At 45.6% G+C, this 17,060-nt stretch overlaps 1 protein-coding gene across 2 annotated transcripts in view; it reads right to left on the bottom strand.

The window, feature by feature from the left end:
• UGCG (UDP-glucose ceramide glucosyltransferase) overlaps positions 1 to 15,970 on the bottom strand; it is a 34,517-nt gene extending 18,547 nt beyond the window's left edge. For both annotated transcript variants that reach the window (XM_037902129.2, XM_043547124.1), the window contains exon 1: positions 15,680 to 15,970. In XM_037902129.2, coding sequence (XP_037758057.1) covers positions 15,680 to 15,777 — 98 coding nt within the window. In that variant the 5' untranslated portion in view covers positions 15,778 to 15,970. The remainder of the gene's footprint in view (positions 1 to 15,679) is intronic.
• Between the last annotated feature and the right edge of the window lie 1,090 nt (positions 15,971 to 17,060).

Below are 17,060 nucleotides of genomic sequence, written 5' to 3'. Positions count from 1 at the left end.
ACAAAAATAGTCAGCTGCTGTGTAGATGTCAAAAGTGGTAAAGTAATCCACTTCAAGTGGGTATTCAAAAACCAAAGTCCCATCTTCAGACAGTTTTAAAAGGAAGTGGCTGACTTCATAGTGATACTGTGCCGCTTTGTGTGCATGCATGATGACACACTCTTTGGATACTCGATCACATACTATTCCCCAACCCTGTGCCCCAGTGCCCGTGCCTCCTTATTCAGTGCACAAAATGGATGGTGCTCAGGGGACAAATCAGATTTGTGTAATAAGCAAGGCTGTCATCACTTGCTTCATTTACTGCAGAAACTGCAGATGTCAATCTCTAGTATGATCAGGAGGCTCATCTCTTAAAGACATTATGGGTAATGTCAACACTGCAAGAAAACACCCACAGTTGGCCCATGCCAGCTGATTCATGCTCAGGCTATAGGGCTATAAAATTGCAGTGTATATGTTCAGGCTCAGGCTGCAGCCCAGGCTCTGAGACCCCACAAGGGGGGGGGCAGGGAAGGTCACAGAGCCCAGGATCCAGCCTGAGCATCTATACTGAAATTTTATAGGCCCACAGCCCAAGCCCCATGAGCCAGCTGCATGCATTTTATTGTACTGTAGACATTCCATAGGCAGTTCAGAACCCAATTGGTCCTGGTGAGGGGTCAAAGGCTCCTGGGCTAAGGGCCAGCTATATATATACAAAGCTACCTTATGCCATTCTACACCAACTATGCAAGGATGAGACAGAAGGACTAGGAGTAGGCTCACACAACTTGGGAGAGAAGGGGAGTGAGGGGACAAGGATTCCATAAGGAGTTTCAGGGAAACAGCACTCAGGATTTGGCGAGTCTGAAGGACAGGACTTGGGGCCCAAGTAGGAGTAGGAAGGGACAATTTGACTGGGAAAAAAGAGAACCGTGGGAGAACTGGAGAAAGTATTGAGGGAAAGTAAGGAGCGAGAGAACAATGAGCATCCAGGACAGAACAGAGTGGAAGATGCTTAGCAACAGAAGAATAAGGGCACCTGGGCAAACTCAAAGAAATTAGAAGGTGGAGAACAAGGTAGATGAGGAAAGAAAATGGTGCAGGGACAGCACATTTGGAGGAAGGAGGCAAGGACAGGACAGGAGACCCAGGGAAGGAGAAGGGGGCAGAGAAGATCGAGTGGGAAATAGTTTTAACAAAAGAAGGAAAGGTCATGAAAAGGAAGAGAGATTTTGTGAAGTGGGAGAAAGATGGAAGAGAAGGAAAGAAGAAATCTCAAATAACGAAGGGGGGGAAAACACTGCTATGGAGTACATTGGACTACATACTGTGTAATAGGATGGCTTGCCCCATGGGCTGGAGAGCCTGGGGCTAAGCCAACACAGATTACAGGATGAGCCCCACCTGAGAGGAATTATGTAATTCCCTTACAAAAGGAGTAGGAAATTGCAGTGAAGTAGGGAAACCCAGGAAATTAGAGTTATGTCTGTAGACATTTCAGGGAGCAAGAAGGCTTCAGCAGGGCCCTCAGTCATTAGGGGGAAAAGCTTAAGAAGCAGGAGAGAGTGATGACAGTTCTCCAGGCAGGGAGGCCTGAGAGCCACCCTGTACAAGCAGGGGTGAAACTGGAAAGGCCTGGGGAGAAGGACAAACTAAAGGCAGAAGATGCTGGGAAGCAGAAAGACAGTCCCTCAAGGAGGTGGGGCTGTGCCCATCTGAAATTGGGATGAAGACTCTGAGGCCTGGTCTACACCCGGGGGTGCGGGAAATCGATCTAAGTTACACCTTTTTGTACATAAAGCTGTTATGAGTTTGAATTCCTATGTCTCATGTTCTTCCACAGCTACAAGAAAGTGCTGCATTTCCTTTTTAAAACTACAAATTACTCTTTTTTTTCCCACTGAGATAAATTTCAAATTTCTAGCCCTACAGGACCACGATACACCCAGCTTTGAGGTAGTTATTTTTATGGACTAAAAAGTCAACAGTGACCCAGGACTCAATCTTCTGTGACCTGGCTTGTGGGGGCAAAGGGGAGAGTACTTTCAGAGAAAATTACACATTTTGGGGAGAAGGAGGAAATATTTCTAGGACAGGTTAATTTAAAACAAAGTGGTGGTTCTTCGGACTATTAGACTTAGTAGAGGGATGGATTAGAGCAGAGTGGAAACGAGATGGTCCAAAGTACATGATAAACTGCAGACCCTTGTGATGATTATGAAAATAAGTTCCTGATATAATAGTAGATGGAGGAGGTACTGTGGATACCATATCTATGAGGGGCATGAGGCTTGCAGTATTGACAGGCTCCTCACGACAGCAACAGAGACAGAAGGCACCTGAAGAGGCAGCTTCTTCTTTTGTTGAAGCTAAAATTACTCGATTGCTAATACTACTGTAAAAAGCAAGCACATGCAGGCTGGATGATAAAGAGTCTGGAGCACACTGTTCTAGTATAAGCCTCATGGCTTACTGTCAGTGCCATGTTAATGTCATGAACGTACAAACAGCACTACTATTACAATACTTAGTGATTTTAAAATGCCATGTTGACTTCCATGCCAATAACCACATAGACAGGTTTTCCCAGTTATGTAGCACAAGAAATATTTTATACAATAGATTTGAACTGCTCATGCTGGGGAAAGCTTGTCATTTTCAGAATGTAGTAATTTTTTTGAATTTTTTATTGAAAATATGGCATAAAAACACTCTGGCCATATGAAAAAATATAAGAACAGGCTTGTTAAAGACTAGCTATTGAAAGAGAAGAGTGTAGACAATTGGGGTGATTAGGCAATATTTACATTTTTAAAGTATTTTGGATCAGGTTTTGTGTATTTTAGAATGTTAAAAAGATTTAAACTTAGTCACATTTATAGAAAAGAGTGCCAGCAGAAACTTAATTGGATTTGAACATGCTTTCTCTAAAATATGAAGCAGACACTTTTACCCACTAGGCGACAACTATGAGAACTGACATCTATTAAGTTAGCCATAGTAGGGCTACCCATTGCCTTTGACTGCAATGAATGAAAGAAAGACTGAAAGAAAGACTCTGAGATTTACGGGGGGGGAGGGGGGGGCTGCTAACTGTAAAAAGCTATGAAGTTCTATGTATAAAACTTTAAGCTCTTTGAGACCAGCATGGTGTTTTTCTTAACAGTTTGAGGACATGGCTGCTGCATTTTGGGCACTACCACAAGAATATCTAGCTATATATCAGGTCTATTTCTAATCAAATTTAGGTGCTAACTTTTCCTTGTGATATACAGTGGTGAACTGCTGTTGTAAGGGTAAAAGTTGACAAACTTCTTTAAGCTTGCTTGCTATTTTTTTTTTTTAAATTAGTACTCTCACAAAGCTATCATTCTTCTCTCTTTAGATAGGATACCTAAAGTAAGTATTTACCTCCTTCTACCTTCCTCAACTCTCAGTGCCTGTACCAAGGGCTGTACCAAGTTTGCTCTCCTTCCGTAATGCAGTATTTCCTAGGTGCCTATTGTGGAATATTATCTGGGAATAAAAAATGACTTAATTCCAAGGACACTGTGTGCACATATTACTGTAATTCTCTGCGAATTTTGGATTTAAGCTTCTACTTCAGTGGTTACTAGTTTTCTTTTTATGGATTAGATACTTTCCTCAGTGTGAAGTGAGTGCTTTGGAAGAACAGCTTGGCTTTTCATCATTTTTCCATGTCAACAAATAGTCTTCCCCTCCGCCAAAGGTAATTCTGTCATTTTTCTTTTCTCCCAAACCAATATACAGTATTTTACTAATACCTGTACAATCAATCTCTAAAGCATTACGTTGAAATAGATGCCACAGGTCTTTGACAAGTCTATACCACATCTACAAATTCTCCTGGACATCTTATTCACAAAGCCAAATACTCGGCATGATTCTCCATATTAAAAAAAGCCAAAGTCCAAAATTTAATACACTGTTTGCTCTGTGTACCAGGCAGCACACATGGTGAACTTCATTTCCTTTTGCTGACTGCTCAACAACAAAAACCCAAGCCCTCAAATCTCAGTTTCACCGTGTTTGAAAGACAGATCTTTTCTAGTTTTTAAGTGTCTCATTTTTTGTGTAAAATCACACTGTCAATTCCATGAAGTGGCAATTTACTGCAGCAGCATTGGCTGCCAACAGGTGTCCAGTAAACCCATCCTCCCAATACTATTCATTGCTTTGGGGGCGGGGTGGGGGGGTGAAAGAGGGTGTCAAGTAACTCCTACCAAGCTGCAGCAATGGCCTGACCTGTTTGAGGTTATCTGAATTTCAGTCACAGAAGGAGTACAAATGTCCAAGTCAATCAGCTGACCACAGAATTGAATCTGAGGACATCTGCTGTTTCCCATAGCATCTTTGCACATAAAGCAACTATTTCTTAATTTGTTGCTTTCTAATTACTTTCACATGAGCAGACAGTGTTTCAAACAAGCAGGTTATCCCTTTATCAATGGGTAACTTAGTTCAGAAAGAAAAACCAAGGGATGGGAAAGACTTTTTTCCATCCAAGAAAACAAGAACAGATCTTCTGTAATTGTTTTTTTCTCCAACTTAAAAATATTCATTCTTTATCACTTTAGCAGCAGTTCTCATGACAACAAGTTTTTGACAAGTACAGTTCAAAAACAGTTGGAATAATGGAAACCAATCCTCTCATGAAGCTTGCATAGTGTACCTATCACTTTATATTCATTTGCACTGAGTACTGAAATTCCTCTTGGTTTATGTGATTTTCTGATTAAGAGCCAGAAGATTTGAAACATTTAGATGCCTGAAACACTACTATTGGGCATGTTATTGTAACGACATCTGCAACATTTATCCTAACCCCTATCTTAGCCCATGGAAGGAACCACTACTCATCTTGCTGACTCTAAAGTAGCTTTCCTTTTCTGAGAGTGAAAAAGGAAAATGCTTTTGAGGGCAGATGCCTGGGTAATAAGATACCACTGTCCAGTCTAAGACACAATGAATTCTCTCTTTCTAAATGTTACTCAAGCCATCCCAACAAAAAAAGTCTAGAATTAACATCCCCATTTTAAGTCTAACAGAACATGCCTGTCCATAAAAATGGAAAAAATTGTAGGGGCAAATGTTAGAAACTTGCCATAGCACAATAGCTGCTAGATCTTTCAGCTGAAGTAGTAACCCACATGCCCTTAATAATGATACTTTTAAAATGTTTGAGAATTTTCATTACAGAATTATACTGTTCCTTCAGAAATTACCCAAATACAGATGGTTTTATCATGCTTGGCAAATAATCTTTAAAGAACAGTTACAAGCATCTGTCGACTAATGTCAAGATATCAATAACACTACTAGCATAAGGTCTGGAAGTTTTAGGGTTAGGATTAGGGCAGGTCCACACAGAAGATAACAGCTTTACCAGTTACTCTGTAGCTCACATGCTTGAGGACTCTGCCATGCAGTTAAAGATTCCAGCCCCACTAATGAAACATGTGGGGAGTCAATATGGTTCCATGTGATGGAATTTATTTTCAGTCGCTAAGGTACCCAACAACAAAGTGAAGTATTTCCAGAGTTACATGTGTAATACTTCTAACATGCCTCACTCATAAAATGCACTATGTTACCGGGCCAGGGAATAAAGAGCACTGAATTGGGAATGCACATTCAATACCATACATGGTGGACAAAAATAAATGACTTAAAAAAAATTTTTTTTATTTAAATTGGATTTATAATAAAATGCTTTTTGAGGGGAAAAAAAGACAGTTTTAATTAAGATACATTATAGCTCAAAGATATCGCATGATGGAATAGGGATTATAAATTCTAATTCTATAGTATGAGAGAATGTAGTCATGTAATGTTTAAGAAAAGTTTTGTAATTGAGTTCCAGTAGTTCATTGATTAGGACCCAATCTTACGGGGTTCCAGGGGCTTCTGTAGAGATTATTTAGGTTAATCTTTCTATCTACCCAATGGGACTCAGTGCTCAGTCTAGAAGATACCATCAGAGATGTTTAGTTTTGCAGTTCTCAAACTATGGATTTGTGTCTTCAGAGATAACATGCTTGTTAACAGCAAAAATGTTTTAAAATAAATAAATATATAGAGAGAGGTGAGAAATAACAGACCTCAACCCTACTGTCCCTCTGCAAATTTGTGTACACAGGGTCAATCCCTTACCTCTTTCTAAAAGTGGAAAGTTTCAAAAAGTTCAGTGAATAGAAGATTTTGGGGGCAGAACAGATCTCGACAAGGAGATGTCTGGAGATAAATGTGAGAAGGGAGGGACAGGCAGTAGAAACAAAAGTGAAACTGTTTGAGCAGCATATTCCAGAAGTCTTGAGGTCTTTCTGAGTCTAGCGTTCATTGATTTGAGATTTACCATTCCATTCTCTCACTAGAAGGGAAAATCTATAATGGCAGCAGGCCTTAAAAGAGACCCAGTTTGGGAATAAGAACCATTCAAGAAATATATGTTTGCTGATGATGTTTTAAAGAAAGTCACAACAGTGAACTGGTGGAAATCACTTAAGCACTTAGATTCAGAGACTATTGAAGTGATAATCTCACTTTTAACAGCAGTAGCTTCTTCTGCTAGTGTAGAAAGACTATTTCATTCCAAACTGAGAAATCGTTTGGGACCTGAAAAAGCAGGAAAGCTTGTTTTTCTTTTCAAGATTATGAACAAGCAGGAAAATGAAGGTGAAAACAACTGAGTTAGCTGCAGAAGCCAGTATTTTAAGTTTCTCATGTTGACCTGGCTGACATAGTCGATTTGATTTTTGTTTTGTTTTTTTAAATATTTCATTTAACTATTTTAGTTAAACAATTTGAACAAAAACAAACCTGATTTTAAAAAACTTGAATGTTTAACTAAATTCAAACATTCATACGCTTGTTTTGTTAAAATATTATGTTTGCTTTGAAGAAAAAAATCCAGAATACATAACGTTGTTGTTTTCGTTAGAACAAATTTAAATGTCTGTCTGGTGATGTTCTCCTCCTAACACAGCATGGCAAGAAAATCTTCCAAATATTAATGATGATTAACCTGTTGAATCGGAGATAACTCACCTCCCAATGACTTCATAAATATCTGCTTCAATTACCTTTGATAAATGAAATAACGAAACAATCATTCATTTTCTGATATAGCTAAAAAACTAATCTGAAAAGTTTTCCAAATAAATCACAATAAAAATTTATAGTGTGTACCTTCTAAAAAATGAAACCTACATCTATCTCTGAGTTGTAACGAATACGTATTAAGGTTATAACAACCAACAAGAATGCACTTATGTAGAAATCCATGATTAAATTGAGTCTTCCTGACTAGTGATTTAAACTAAGATTTAAATCAAATCCACCCTGATGCCATAACTTGAAATTAACTTCGGATTTTGCTTAAGGATGGCTTTTCTGTAGAATCCCTTGCAGTAATAATTGCAACAGCTGCTTTTCACAGCAAAAGTGGGGAAATTATAAGACTTCTTTGTAAAGAATTCAGAATTTCACCAATGAACTGATTATGCAAAATAGTTCTGCACTTGGGAATGTAGATGGCTACTAATTCTAAGTTTCAATATCCCACATTAACTCTGCTTTAATAATCTATACATGCGACTGTTTTATAGTAAATTGATCAATGGTCTTTATATCTACTTGTATTTGAAGTCCATTGGATTCAACCAGGATTCAAAATACAGTAATCAATCGCTCAGTACATTTAGTAGCTGCACTACAAAGGGTTTGTTTAGTTGGCTGGTTTTCATTGAGAGGGGGAAGGGAAGAAAAGGTTGGCAATATTTGCATCAATGCCTTATGTAGCGGCACTAGTGCTAATAATGATAATCTAGCTTTGCTTTCCAAGCAGAGAAAGACTATTTGCAATGATATACTAACACGACCAGCTATTTCCTTTTAAACTTCACTAATTTTCATTTTGCTATAACGTGCTTTCCAACAAATTCTGTTGGCATAGCAATGCTGCGTCATGCCACTTTGAAAGTCTACCATGCTCTTTTTCTTATAGCAATTTCTAGATTCCAGGAAGCTCCACTGTAAATTGCAGACTGTACGTGTTTAGAACATATCACTTTTACTCCAGCACCCATGAGTAGTAGCAGCTATGTCAGCGGGAGAAGCCCTTTCGCTGACATAGCGCTGTCCACACCAACACTTAGGCCCATGTAACTTACGTTAGGGGAGTGGCTTATTCACATCCTTGAGCGACATAAACTTACACCGACTTAAGCTCTAGTGCGTACACAGAGTTAGATACAGTGGGACAAATCCTGTTTCCATTGAAATCAGGGGCAAAAAACTCCTACAGAAGTCAATGGGAGCAGGATTTGGCCTTAAATGTATTTCTATTATATTTTAATATTGCATGGAGCCTGGTGAACTAATAAACCAGGTTTCATACCTATACTAACTAGTCTAAGAGTAGAATAACTACTTCAATCAAATTTCAGTGGTAGGGAAATCTTCCCCCTTAAGTTATTTTAGGTATACACACCAACAGTAGTCACAGTTTCTACGGCCACAATACTGTTATCTGAGCACCTTATAAACATTATTGAATTTATCTTTGCAATACCTCTATTTAGTATCAGCCTCATTTTATAGATGGGAAATTGAGACGCAGATATTAAACGACTTGCCCAAGATCACACTGTAGAAAGGCTGTCTGTAGAAAGGCTGGGAACTGAATGCAAGTCTTTAAAGTCCTGGTCCAGTGCCTTAACCATAAGTCTATCCTTCCTACCTTGCTTTCACCTCTCTCAAAATTTCTGCAGCAAAGCACTGAAGAATGCAAGAAAATACTACAGGTGACAACATCTATAGTACAGGCTGCCTGACACTTTATAAAACCCTGCTTTGAGTTACATATAACTGCCGAAAAACTCAGTCTGAGGCAAACAAGCATGGAAAATTTGAGCCTAAATTTGGAAAAAATTCAGCTGTATCCAAGAATGAGGTTAGAGAAGGATACACTGTTTCAGTCCTTAAAAAGACAAACCCCAAAATTCAACCATTTCCCTGAAACGCTCAATTGCCTTTCTACTTTGATGCAAGGGCCTGAAATTTGGCAGGGGATCACCTGGGTGACAGAGATAAGCCTTTTTCCTTCCCCAAGAAAATCTGTCCAGATTTCAACAAATTATAAAACCTTGGGGGGCAGGGGGGAATCTCATCTTATGCATGTTTCAGAGTAACAGCCGTGTTAGTCTGTATTTGCAAAAAGAAAAGGAGTACTTGTGGCACCTTAGAGACTAACCAATTTATTTGAGGTTAGTCTCTAAGGTGCCACAAATACTCCTTATCTTATGCATGCTTCATAGAGACTTTGGATCTGGCAGTGAACTTATCCAAAGATTCCATCTCCTTTGAGAATGTTCCACCCCCTCACAGCTCCTATCTGCAACCAACTTGCACATGCACCATCCATACAGAGCAAAAAAGAGTGTGCTCCATCCCAGAGTATGAGAGGATGAGCTGGATTTTCCCTGCCAGCTGCTGTGGCACCAGAACTGAGCTGAAAGACTGTCTCTCCTGTGCTGCCAATGCTTTCCTTGCTGGTGCCCAGGCAACATGGAGAAGGAATAAGTGGCCTGACTCAGATTCAGAAGGGTGAGGGGGAAGAGATGCAAGGCAGGGAGGGGAGAGGGTCAAGAACAGATCAAGATGAGAAGGGGCAGGAGCTCGGGCAGTCAGGAACAGGGGCATGAATCAGGCAGGAATGGGGGAAGCTAGGAACTGAAGGGTTGTGACCACTAGAGATCACTCCCCTACATAATCTGGAACCAAAACCATTATTCTTGAATTTCAACATTCCTTTGGTGTCTACCAAACTGCTGTGAAAGCCAAAGGCAAAGTGTGCATCTCCATCTCCCTCTAGAGGCAGGTCCACACAGAAGATAACAGCTTTACCAGTTACTCTGTAGCTCACATGCTTGAGGACTGTGCCATGCAGTTAAAGATTCCAGCCTCACTAATGAAACATGTGGAGTCAATATGGTTCCATGTGATGGAATTTATTTTCAATTTTTAAGCTTTTACATTAAATAAAACACTACTTTAAAAATAACATTAAGGTTGTAAAGTCAAGCACTCAGAAGTTTGGAAGAACCCATGCAACCTTAAATTTGGCCCCTTATGTATATGCATGATGCAGTCTTTAATTACATGATCACATACTATTTTTTCCAAAGGACCCCTAACTTATTCAATGCACAGGCTGGACAGTGCTCACTGACTGGATAGCTACTCAATTACATACACAGACACGCAGTTGCAGGAGCTCATGGATTATTTACTGCACTACATTGAAACCCTGCACTGAATATAGAATTATTATTCATTTCCTCATGGTGCTCTTATTGTAGGACCTCAGTTCTTTACAAAGATTAATACATTTATCTTCACATCGCTGTGAGGTGAGGAGGTATTGTTATTCCTATTTCCCACATGGGGAACTGAGACACAGTTTAAAACTGAACGTGCCAATTTATTTTGGGTGCCCAATTTTAGAAGACTAGGACCCAATTTTTTCAGAATATGTAGCATATTATGGCACAATGTACGTTCAGATCAGAGGTCCTACTGCACTCAGTTGCAGGAGCACTTAGAACTCAAAACTGCAAATGCAGGTCCCTCAAGTTGGGCATACAGAAAAGGAGCAGCTATTGTGAACATTTTCATTTAAGTGATTTTGCCCAGCACTACACAGGTACTGTATGGCTCAGGCAAGGATAAGATCCAATTCTCCAGGGTGGCATTCAATTTCCTAACCCACAAGACCATCCAATCTCTTCCTGCAATCCCCTGCCTCATTCACCACACATCTTCCAACTTCTGCAGCAAATGAGGCAGGCGTCTTACCGACAACAGTGATAGAAGGAATGAATTTTAAAAAACAGTATGTCATCATGTAATTAAAGACTATCATCATGCAAATACACAGGGACAAAGGGGGGCAAATTAAGGATACACAGGCAATCTTAATTCAAGCATTTCTTAACTATATGTTTATAAATAAATAAATCTATGTTAAAAGAACATTATTTATGCATACACAATTTCAATCACGATCAATGTAAGTAATTAGCATTAAAATAGTACAACTATAAATCCAGTGTTACTCAGACTCACATTTTTCATCGTTACATCATACACACTGCAGAATCTAACTTCTCCTTTGCTATGCATTCATTTTCTGTTAAATATGTCCATCTTATCTACACATAGCATCACATAGCTTCATAATTTAAAAAGTTATTTCAAAAGCAACATGTTTTAGTCTCTCAAATTAACATATTTAGGCAGTCTACAATGGTAGACCACAATCCTGCTACTGGATCAGTAGCTGGACCCCTGCCTGTATGTGCAGTCTTTACCGACTTCAAATAGTCTCCAGGTAGGCACAAGGGATTCATGGCAGATAACCCTGCATGGGGCTTGACTGAAATGGCTCACATCTTTAAACCCACCTAAAAATAATACATGCAGACTATATTCAACCCTTGGGGGCCAAACCTTGGGAGTCTTCCTGAGGACTGGGCTTACCTCAATGCTCCTAACAAACCATTATTATTTTATAATCACATGTATTAAGTAGTTTTATAAAAATGGCCATTTGCCATGACAACAGCAGTGGCTACTTAAGATTTTTATCTTTCATGGTTTATTTAATTTCAAGAGCTATAAGGCCACAGTGTGACCCAACTGATTTAAAAAAAAAAAAAAGTAAGAAAGCCACTCAAATTTGAGAAAATTGTGCTAGTTTCAGTTCACCAAATATTGTGTATTAGAACTGTTCCCTGACTCAAATCCTGTATGCCAAAATTCATCCCTGTGGATATCTCACACACACACGTACATGTTTATAAAGAAGCCACATCAAAAACTCCTGTAATGGAAACCTGCTGACAGGACTTTTACACAGGCAATTCCTGAAGGCACTAGGAGAAGAGGCCGCAATTCAGCAAGGTACTTAAGCATGTATGCAACTTTAAGCATGGGAATGGGAGTATTCACATGCTGTAAATTAGGCATGTACTTAAGTATCTTGTTGAATCAGAGTGAAAGACTGTCCAATTGACTACAACTACAGAATTACAGGATGAAAGGCTGTTGTGGGTTGGTTGGGTTTTGTTGTTGTTTTTTGGAAGGGGGAAAGAGGAGAGAAACACAGTAGAGTGCTTCAATCAAAGATACATTTAACAGAAATTTAACTCTGTCCAAACAAGACTATGAGCATTCCCCAACCTCCCAGGTTCAATTTAAGTAACTTTCAGTTCGACAGATTGAAACCATTTGGTGTTTGATGTTTGAGGCTGCAATCCTGCAATCCCTTGCTTTCAGAACTCTCACTGACTTTGATGGGAGTCTTGCAGGAAAGTATCTGGCTCCTGCAGGAACTTCAGAGAACAGCCACACCATTTCTGTACAGTTAACTTTCAAGGAAGAAAGGTATGGTTTCTTGAGTGAATATGGAAGCTAAAGGCAATTGAATTACCATAAAATTATTAATGCTCATAGGGGGGAGGGATAGCTCAGTGGTTTGAGCATTGGCCTGCTAAACCCAGAGTTGTGAGTTCAATTCTTGAGGGGGCCATTTAGGGATCTGGGGCAAAAATTGGGGATTGGTCCTGCTTTGAGCAGGGGGTTGGACTAGATGACCTCCTGAGGTCCCTTCCAACCCTGATATTCTATGATTCTATGAGGGTTTTCATAATTCAGTCAGCCAGAAATGAAATCCTGGCCACACTGCAGTCAATGGGAATTTTGCCACTGATTTCACCGAGGCCAGGATTTTACCCCAGACAACTAACTGTGGTGTGGCTGAGTGAACAGCAAGATAGGAGTCCTTGATGGCACAAACATCACAAAACATGAAACAAAAACAAGAAAAGAACACTTGCATCATTTACTACCATCAGAACCTTTGATACTCTTACAGTATATTTTACAACAGCTATAGGAAAACCTAACTGCAGTAACCAATACATTGCTGCAGTCATTATAAGGTAAATTTGGACTTTTATTTGAACAATACTGATTGCATTCAAAAGGAACCGATCTCTTAATTTTCTCTCCCCTGTGTTACATACACACATCAATTTCTGCACATAGCCCCAGCAAAAATGCTTAGTCAATCATAATAATAAATAATAATAATAATAATAAAAAGGAAATAAACAGTAGCATGGAGCTCTTTTTAAGCACCTCTTCTCTTCAGAGCTAGTTATCTAGGCAGATCCAGACCAGTATTCATTCCACCTGCCATTATAAGTTATCTTGAGAAACCTTGTCAGTGTACATACCACTAAAATTAAGACTGTTCAGTGCTGTGTGCTATTTAAGACTGAGCTGTTGTTTGCATCCTTCTAAAGAATACTCAACATAACATTTTATGACTGCTGTCCCCAAGAGACCCACACAAGAAACCAAAGGTCCCTGCCACAAGGCTATGCCACCAAACAAAAATTTTAAATGTAACAACAACAAAAAAAGAGAATGAAAAATCACATACCTATCACTGTAAGGTCAGTACATAAGAAAGGAAAGTACGGTGGCGAAGGCCAGGAGTTGCAGGGAATAGAGCCCCAAACAAAGGGAAAACTCACATATTTAACAATTGAGATGTGTTAGGGCAAGAAGAGGCAGGCTCATGGGTGTGTGTGGGTGGGTGAGTGTGTATTTTGCAGGTGTAGGCTAAAGTGTGTGTAAACAATGAGAGGAGACTCACTGGTGTGTGTGTATATGTTATGAAAGGGCAGGTGTAGCAGCAGGGTTACGGTGCACGGATCATGGGTGTGTATGTGTTAGGTGTCAAAAGGCAGACAGCTCGGGGAGGGCACGTAAAGGGGGCTGTCAGGTTCAAGGGGGTCCAGGTGTCAGGAGCGGGCAGGCTGGGGGTGGTGCAGCTTGGGAGATCCAAGTCACATGTGTGCAGGGAGGGGGATCCGGCTTATGGGGATCCATGGGTTGGAGTGGGAAGCTAGGTGGGAAGGCGGGTCTGACTTGTGAGAATCCAAGCATCGGGAGGCCAGCTCGGGGGTTCATGTCGGGGAGGCTAAGTGGGGTGGCCGGGGCCAGCTCAGGGGGCTCCATGTGTCGGGGGGGGGGTAAGTGGGAGGCGGGTCCAGCTCAGGGGATCCAGGTGTCGAGGGGGATCGATGTGTCGGAGGGCTGGGTGGGGGTTGGGTCCGACTTAGGGGAGCCAGGTGTCGAGGGGGGGGTCGATGTGCGGGGGGGGCTAGGTGGGGGGCGGATCCGGCTCAGGGGATCCAGGTGTCGGCGGGGGGGCTAAGTGGGGGGCAGGTCCGGCTCAGGGTATCCAGGTGTCGGGGGGGGCCCTAGGTGGAAGGCAGGTCCGGCTCAGGGTATCCAGGTGTCGGGGGGGGGGGGGGGGGGCTAGGTGGGGGGCGGGTCCGGCTCAGGGTATCCAGGTGTCGGGGGAGGGTGCTAGGTGGGGGGCGGGTCCGGCTCAGAAGAGCCAGGTGTCGGGGGGGGGCTAGGTGAGGGGCGGGTCCGGCTCAGGGGATCCAGGTGTCAGGGGGGCTAGGTGGGGGGCGGGTCCGGCTCAGGAGAGCCAGGTGTCGGGGGGGGGGGGGCTAGGTGGGGGGCGGGTCCGGCTCAGGAGAGCCAGGTGTCGGGGGGGGGGGGGGCTAGGTGAGGGGCGGGTCCGGCTCAGGGGATCCAGGTGTCAGGGGGGCTAGGTGAGGGGCGGGTCCGGCTCAGGGGATCCAGGTGTCAGGGGGGCTAGGTGAGGGGCGGGTCCGGCTCAGGAGAGCCAGGTGTCGGGGGGGGGGCTAGGTGGGGGGCGGGTCCGGCTCAGGAGAGCCAGGTGTCGGGGGGGGGGGCTAGGTGGGGGGCGGGTCCGGCTCAGGAGAGCCAGGTGTCGGGGGGGGGGGCTAGGTGGGGGGCGGGTCCGGCTCAGGAGAGCCAGGTGTCGGGGGGGGGGGGCTAGGTGGGGGGCGGGTCCGGCTCAGGGGATCCAGGTGTCAGGGGGGCTAGGTGAGGGGCGGGTCCGGCTCAGGGGATCCAGGTGTCAGGGGGGCTAGGTGAGGGGCGGGTCCGGCTCAGGGGATCCAGGTGTCAGGGGGGCTAGGTGGGGGGCGGGTCCGGCTCAGGAGAGCCAGGTGTGGGGGGAGAGGGGCTAGGTGGGGGGCGGGTCCGGCTCAGGAGATCCAGGTGTCAGGGGAGCTAGGTGGGGGGCGGGTCCGGCTCAGGGGATCCAGGTGTCGGGGGGGCTGGGTGAGGGGCGGGTCCGGCTCAGGGGATCCAGGTGTCAGGGGGGCTAGGTGGGGGGCGGGTCCGGCTCAGGGGATCCAGGTGTCGGGGGGGGCTAGGTGGGGGGCGGGTCCGGCTCAGTGGAGCCAAGTGTCGGGGGGGGTCGATGTGTCAGTGGGGGGGGGCTAGGTGGGGAGCGGGGGGGAGGGCAGGGCAGAACGGTTCCCCGCGAACCACGAAAGGGAGGCCGCCCAGGCGATAGGCAAACGACGCTCCCCAGAGGGAAGTGAATCATCCAGCAATGCCCCCGCCCTTTCGCTACCGGGCCGGGGAGCGAGCTGCAGCGAGTCCACCTCAGCTCCCAGGGGCAGGCGGTCGGGCCAAGCCCCCCTCGCTGCTGGGCGGCACCGCCCCGGGGGAAGCGGCGAGGACCCCGGCCCAGCCCCGCGGCCGCACTTACGTGTAGATGATGGACATGAAATGCATGAGCCACAGCACGACGAAGAGGATGAGCCCGAAGATGGCGAGTCCGTCCAAGGCCAGGGCCAGCAGCGCCATCCCCTCCCCGGGGCCGCGCACGCCGCGAGAGGCGCTGGCCGGGCCGCTGCGACCTCCTCCGGCGGCTCTCCCCGCAGTCCCCTCCTCGGTCCGCGCCTGCCTGACAGGCCGCGCCGCGCTCCAGCCGGCCGCTGCTCGCGCACTAAGCGAAACGGCTCGCCTCGCGCGGCCACCCCTGTGGCGCCCCGCCCCTCTGTCACCCGCCAAGGCCACGCCCCCGCTCCCCGCCCCTCCTTCTCTCCCCCGCAGTGACGCCATCCGCTTGGCCGCCCCGCACCGCCCTGACCCTCTCTCTGTCTCCAGGCTGCCGCGGGGTGTCTGCTCTGAGGAGGGCGGGGCGGGAATGAGGGGCGAGGATCCCCGCGGGGGAGGCGGGCGTCACGGCGGGGGCGGCGGTGATGTCACGGCCCCGCGAGGAGCACTCGCTCGCAGAAGCTCCTCCCTGCTGGGAGCCCTGAAGGGGGGCAGGGGAGCTGGGAGGGGAGGCGAGAGAGGAGGGGGAACTGGGGCTGGAGGGTTGGGAGAGGGGGAGCTGGGAAGGGAGAGGGGACAGAGGAAGGAGGGGAGCTGGGGGAGGGTTGGGAGAGGGGGATCTGAGAGAGGAGGGGCCTGAGGAAGGAAGGGGAGCTGGGGGAGGGGGAGCTGAGAGAGGAGGGGACAGAGGAAGGAGGGAGAACTGGGGTGGGAGGGTTGGCAGAGGGGGAGCTGGGAAGGGAGAGGGGACAGAGGAAGGAGGGGAGCTGGGGGAGGGTTGGGGGAGGGGGAGCTGAGAGAGGAGGGGACAGAGGAAGGAGGGAGAACTGGGGTGGGAGGGTTGGGAGAGGGGGAGCTGGGAAGGGAGAGGGGACAGAGGAAGGAGGGGAGCTGGGGGAGGGTTGGGAGAGGGGGATCTGAGAGAGGAGGGGCCTGAGGAAGGAAGGGGAGCTGAGAGAGGAGGGGACAGAGGAAGGAGGGGGAACTGGGGAGGGAGGGTTGGGAGAGCGGGAGCTGGGAGGGGATGGGATAGAGGAAGGGGGGTTGGGAAAGGGGAGCCGGGAGAGGGGGGAACAGAGGAAGGAGGGGGAACTGGGGCTGGAGGGTTGGGAGAGGGGGAGCTGGGAAGGGAGAGGGGACAGAGGAAGGAGGGGAGCTGGGGGAGGGTTGGGAGAGGGGGATCTGAGAGAGGAGGGGCCTGAGGAAGGAAGGGGAGCTGGGGTTAGGGGGAGCTGAGAGAGGAGGGGACAGAGGAAGGAGGAGGATCTGGGGAGGGAGGATTGGGAGAGCAGGAGCTGGGAAGGGACGGG

Source organism: Chelonia mydas, chromosome 5 (assembly GCF_015237465.2).
Source record: "Chelonia mydas isolate rCheMyd1 chromosome 5, rCheMyd1.pri.v2, whole genome shotgun sequence".
Classification (NCBI taxonomy): Eukaryota; Metazoa; Chordata; order Testudines; family Cheloniidae; genus Chelonia; species Chelonia mydas.
This window is presented reverse-complemented; position numbering and strand designations above follow the sequence as displayed.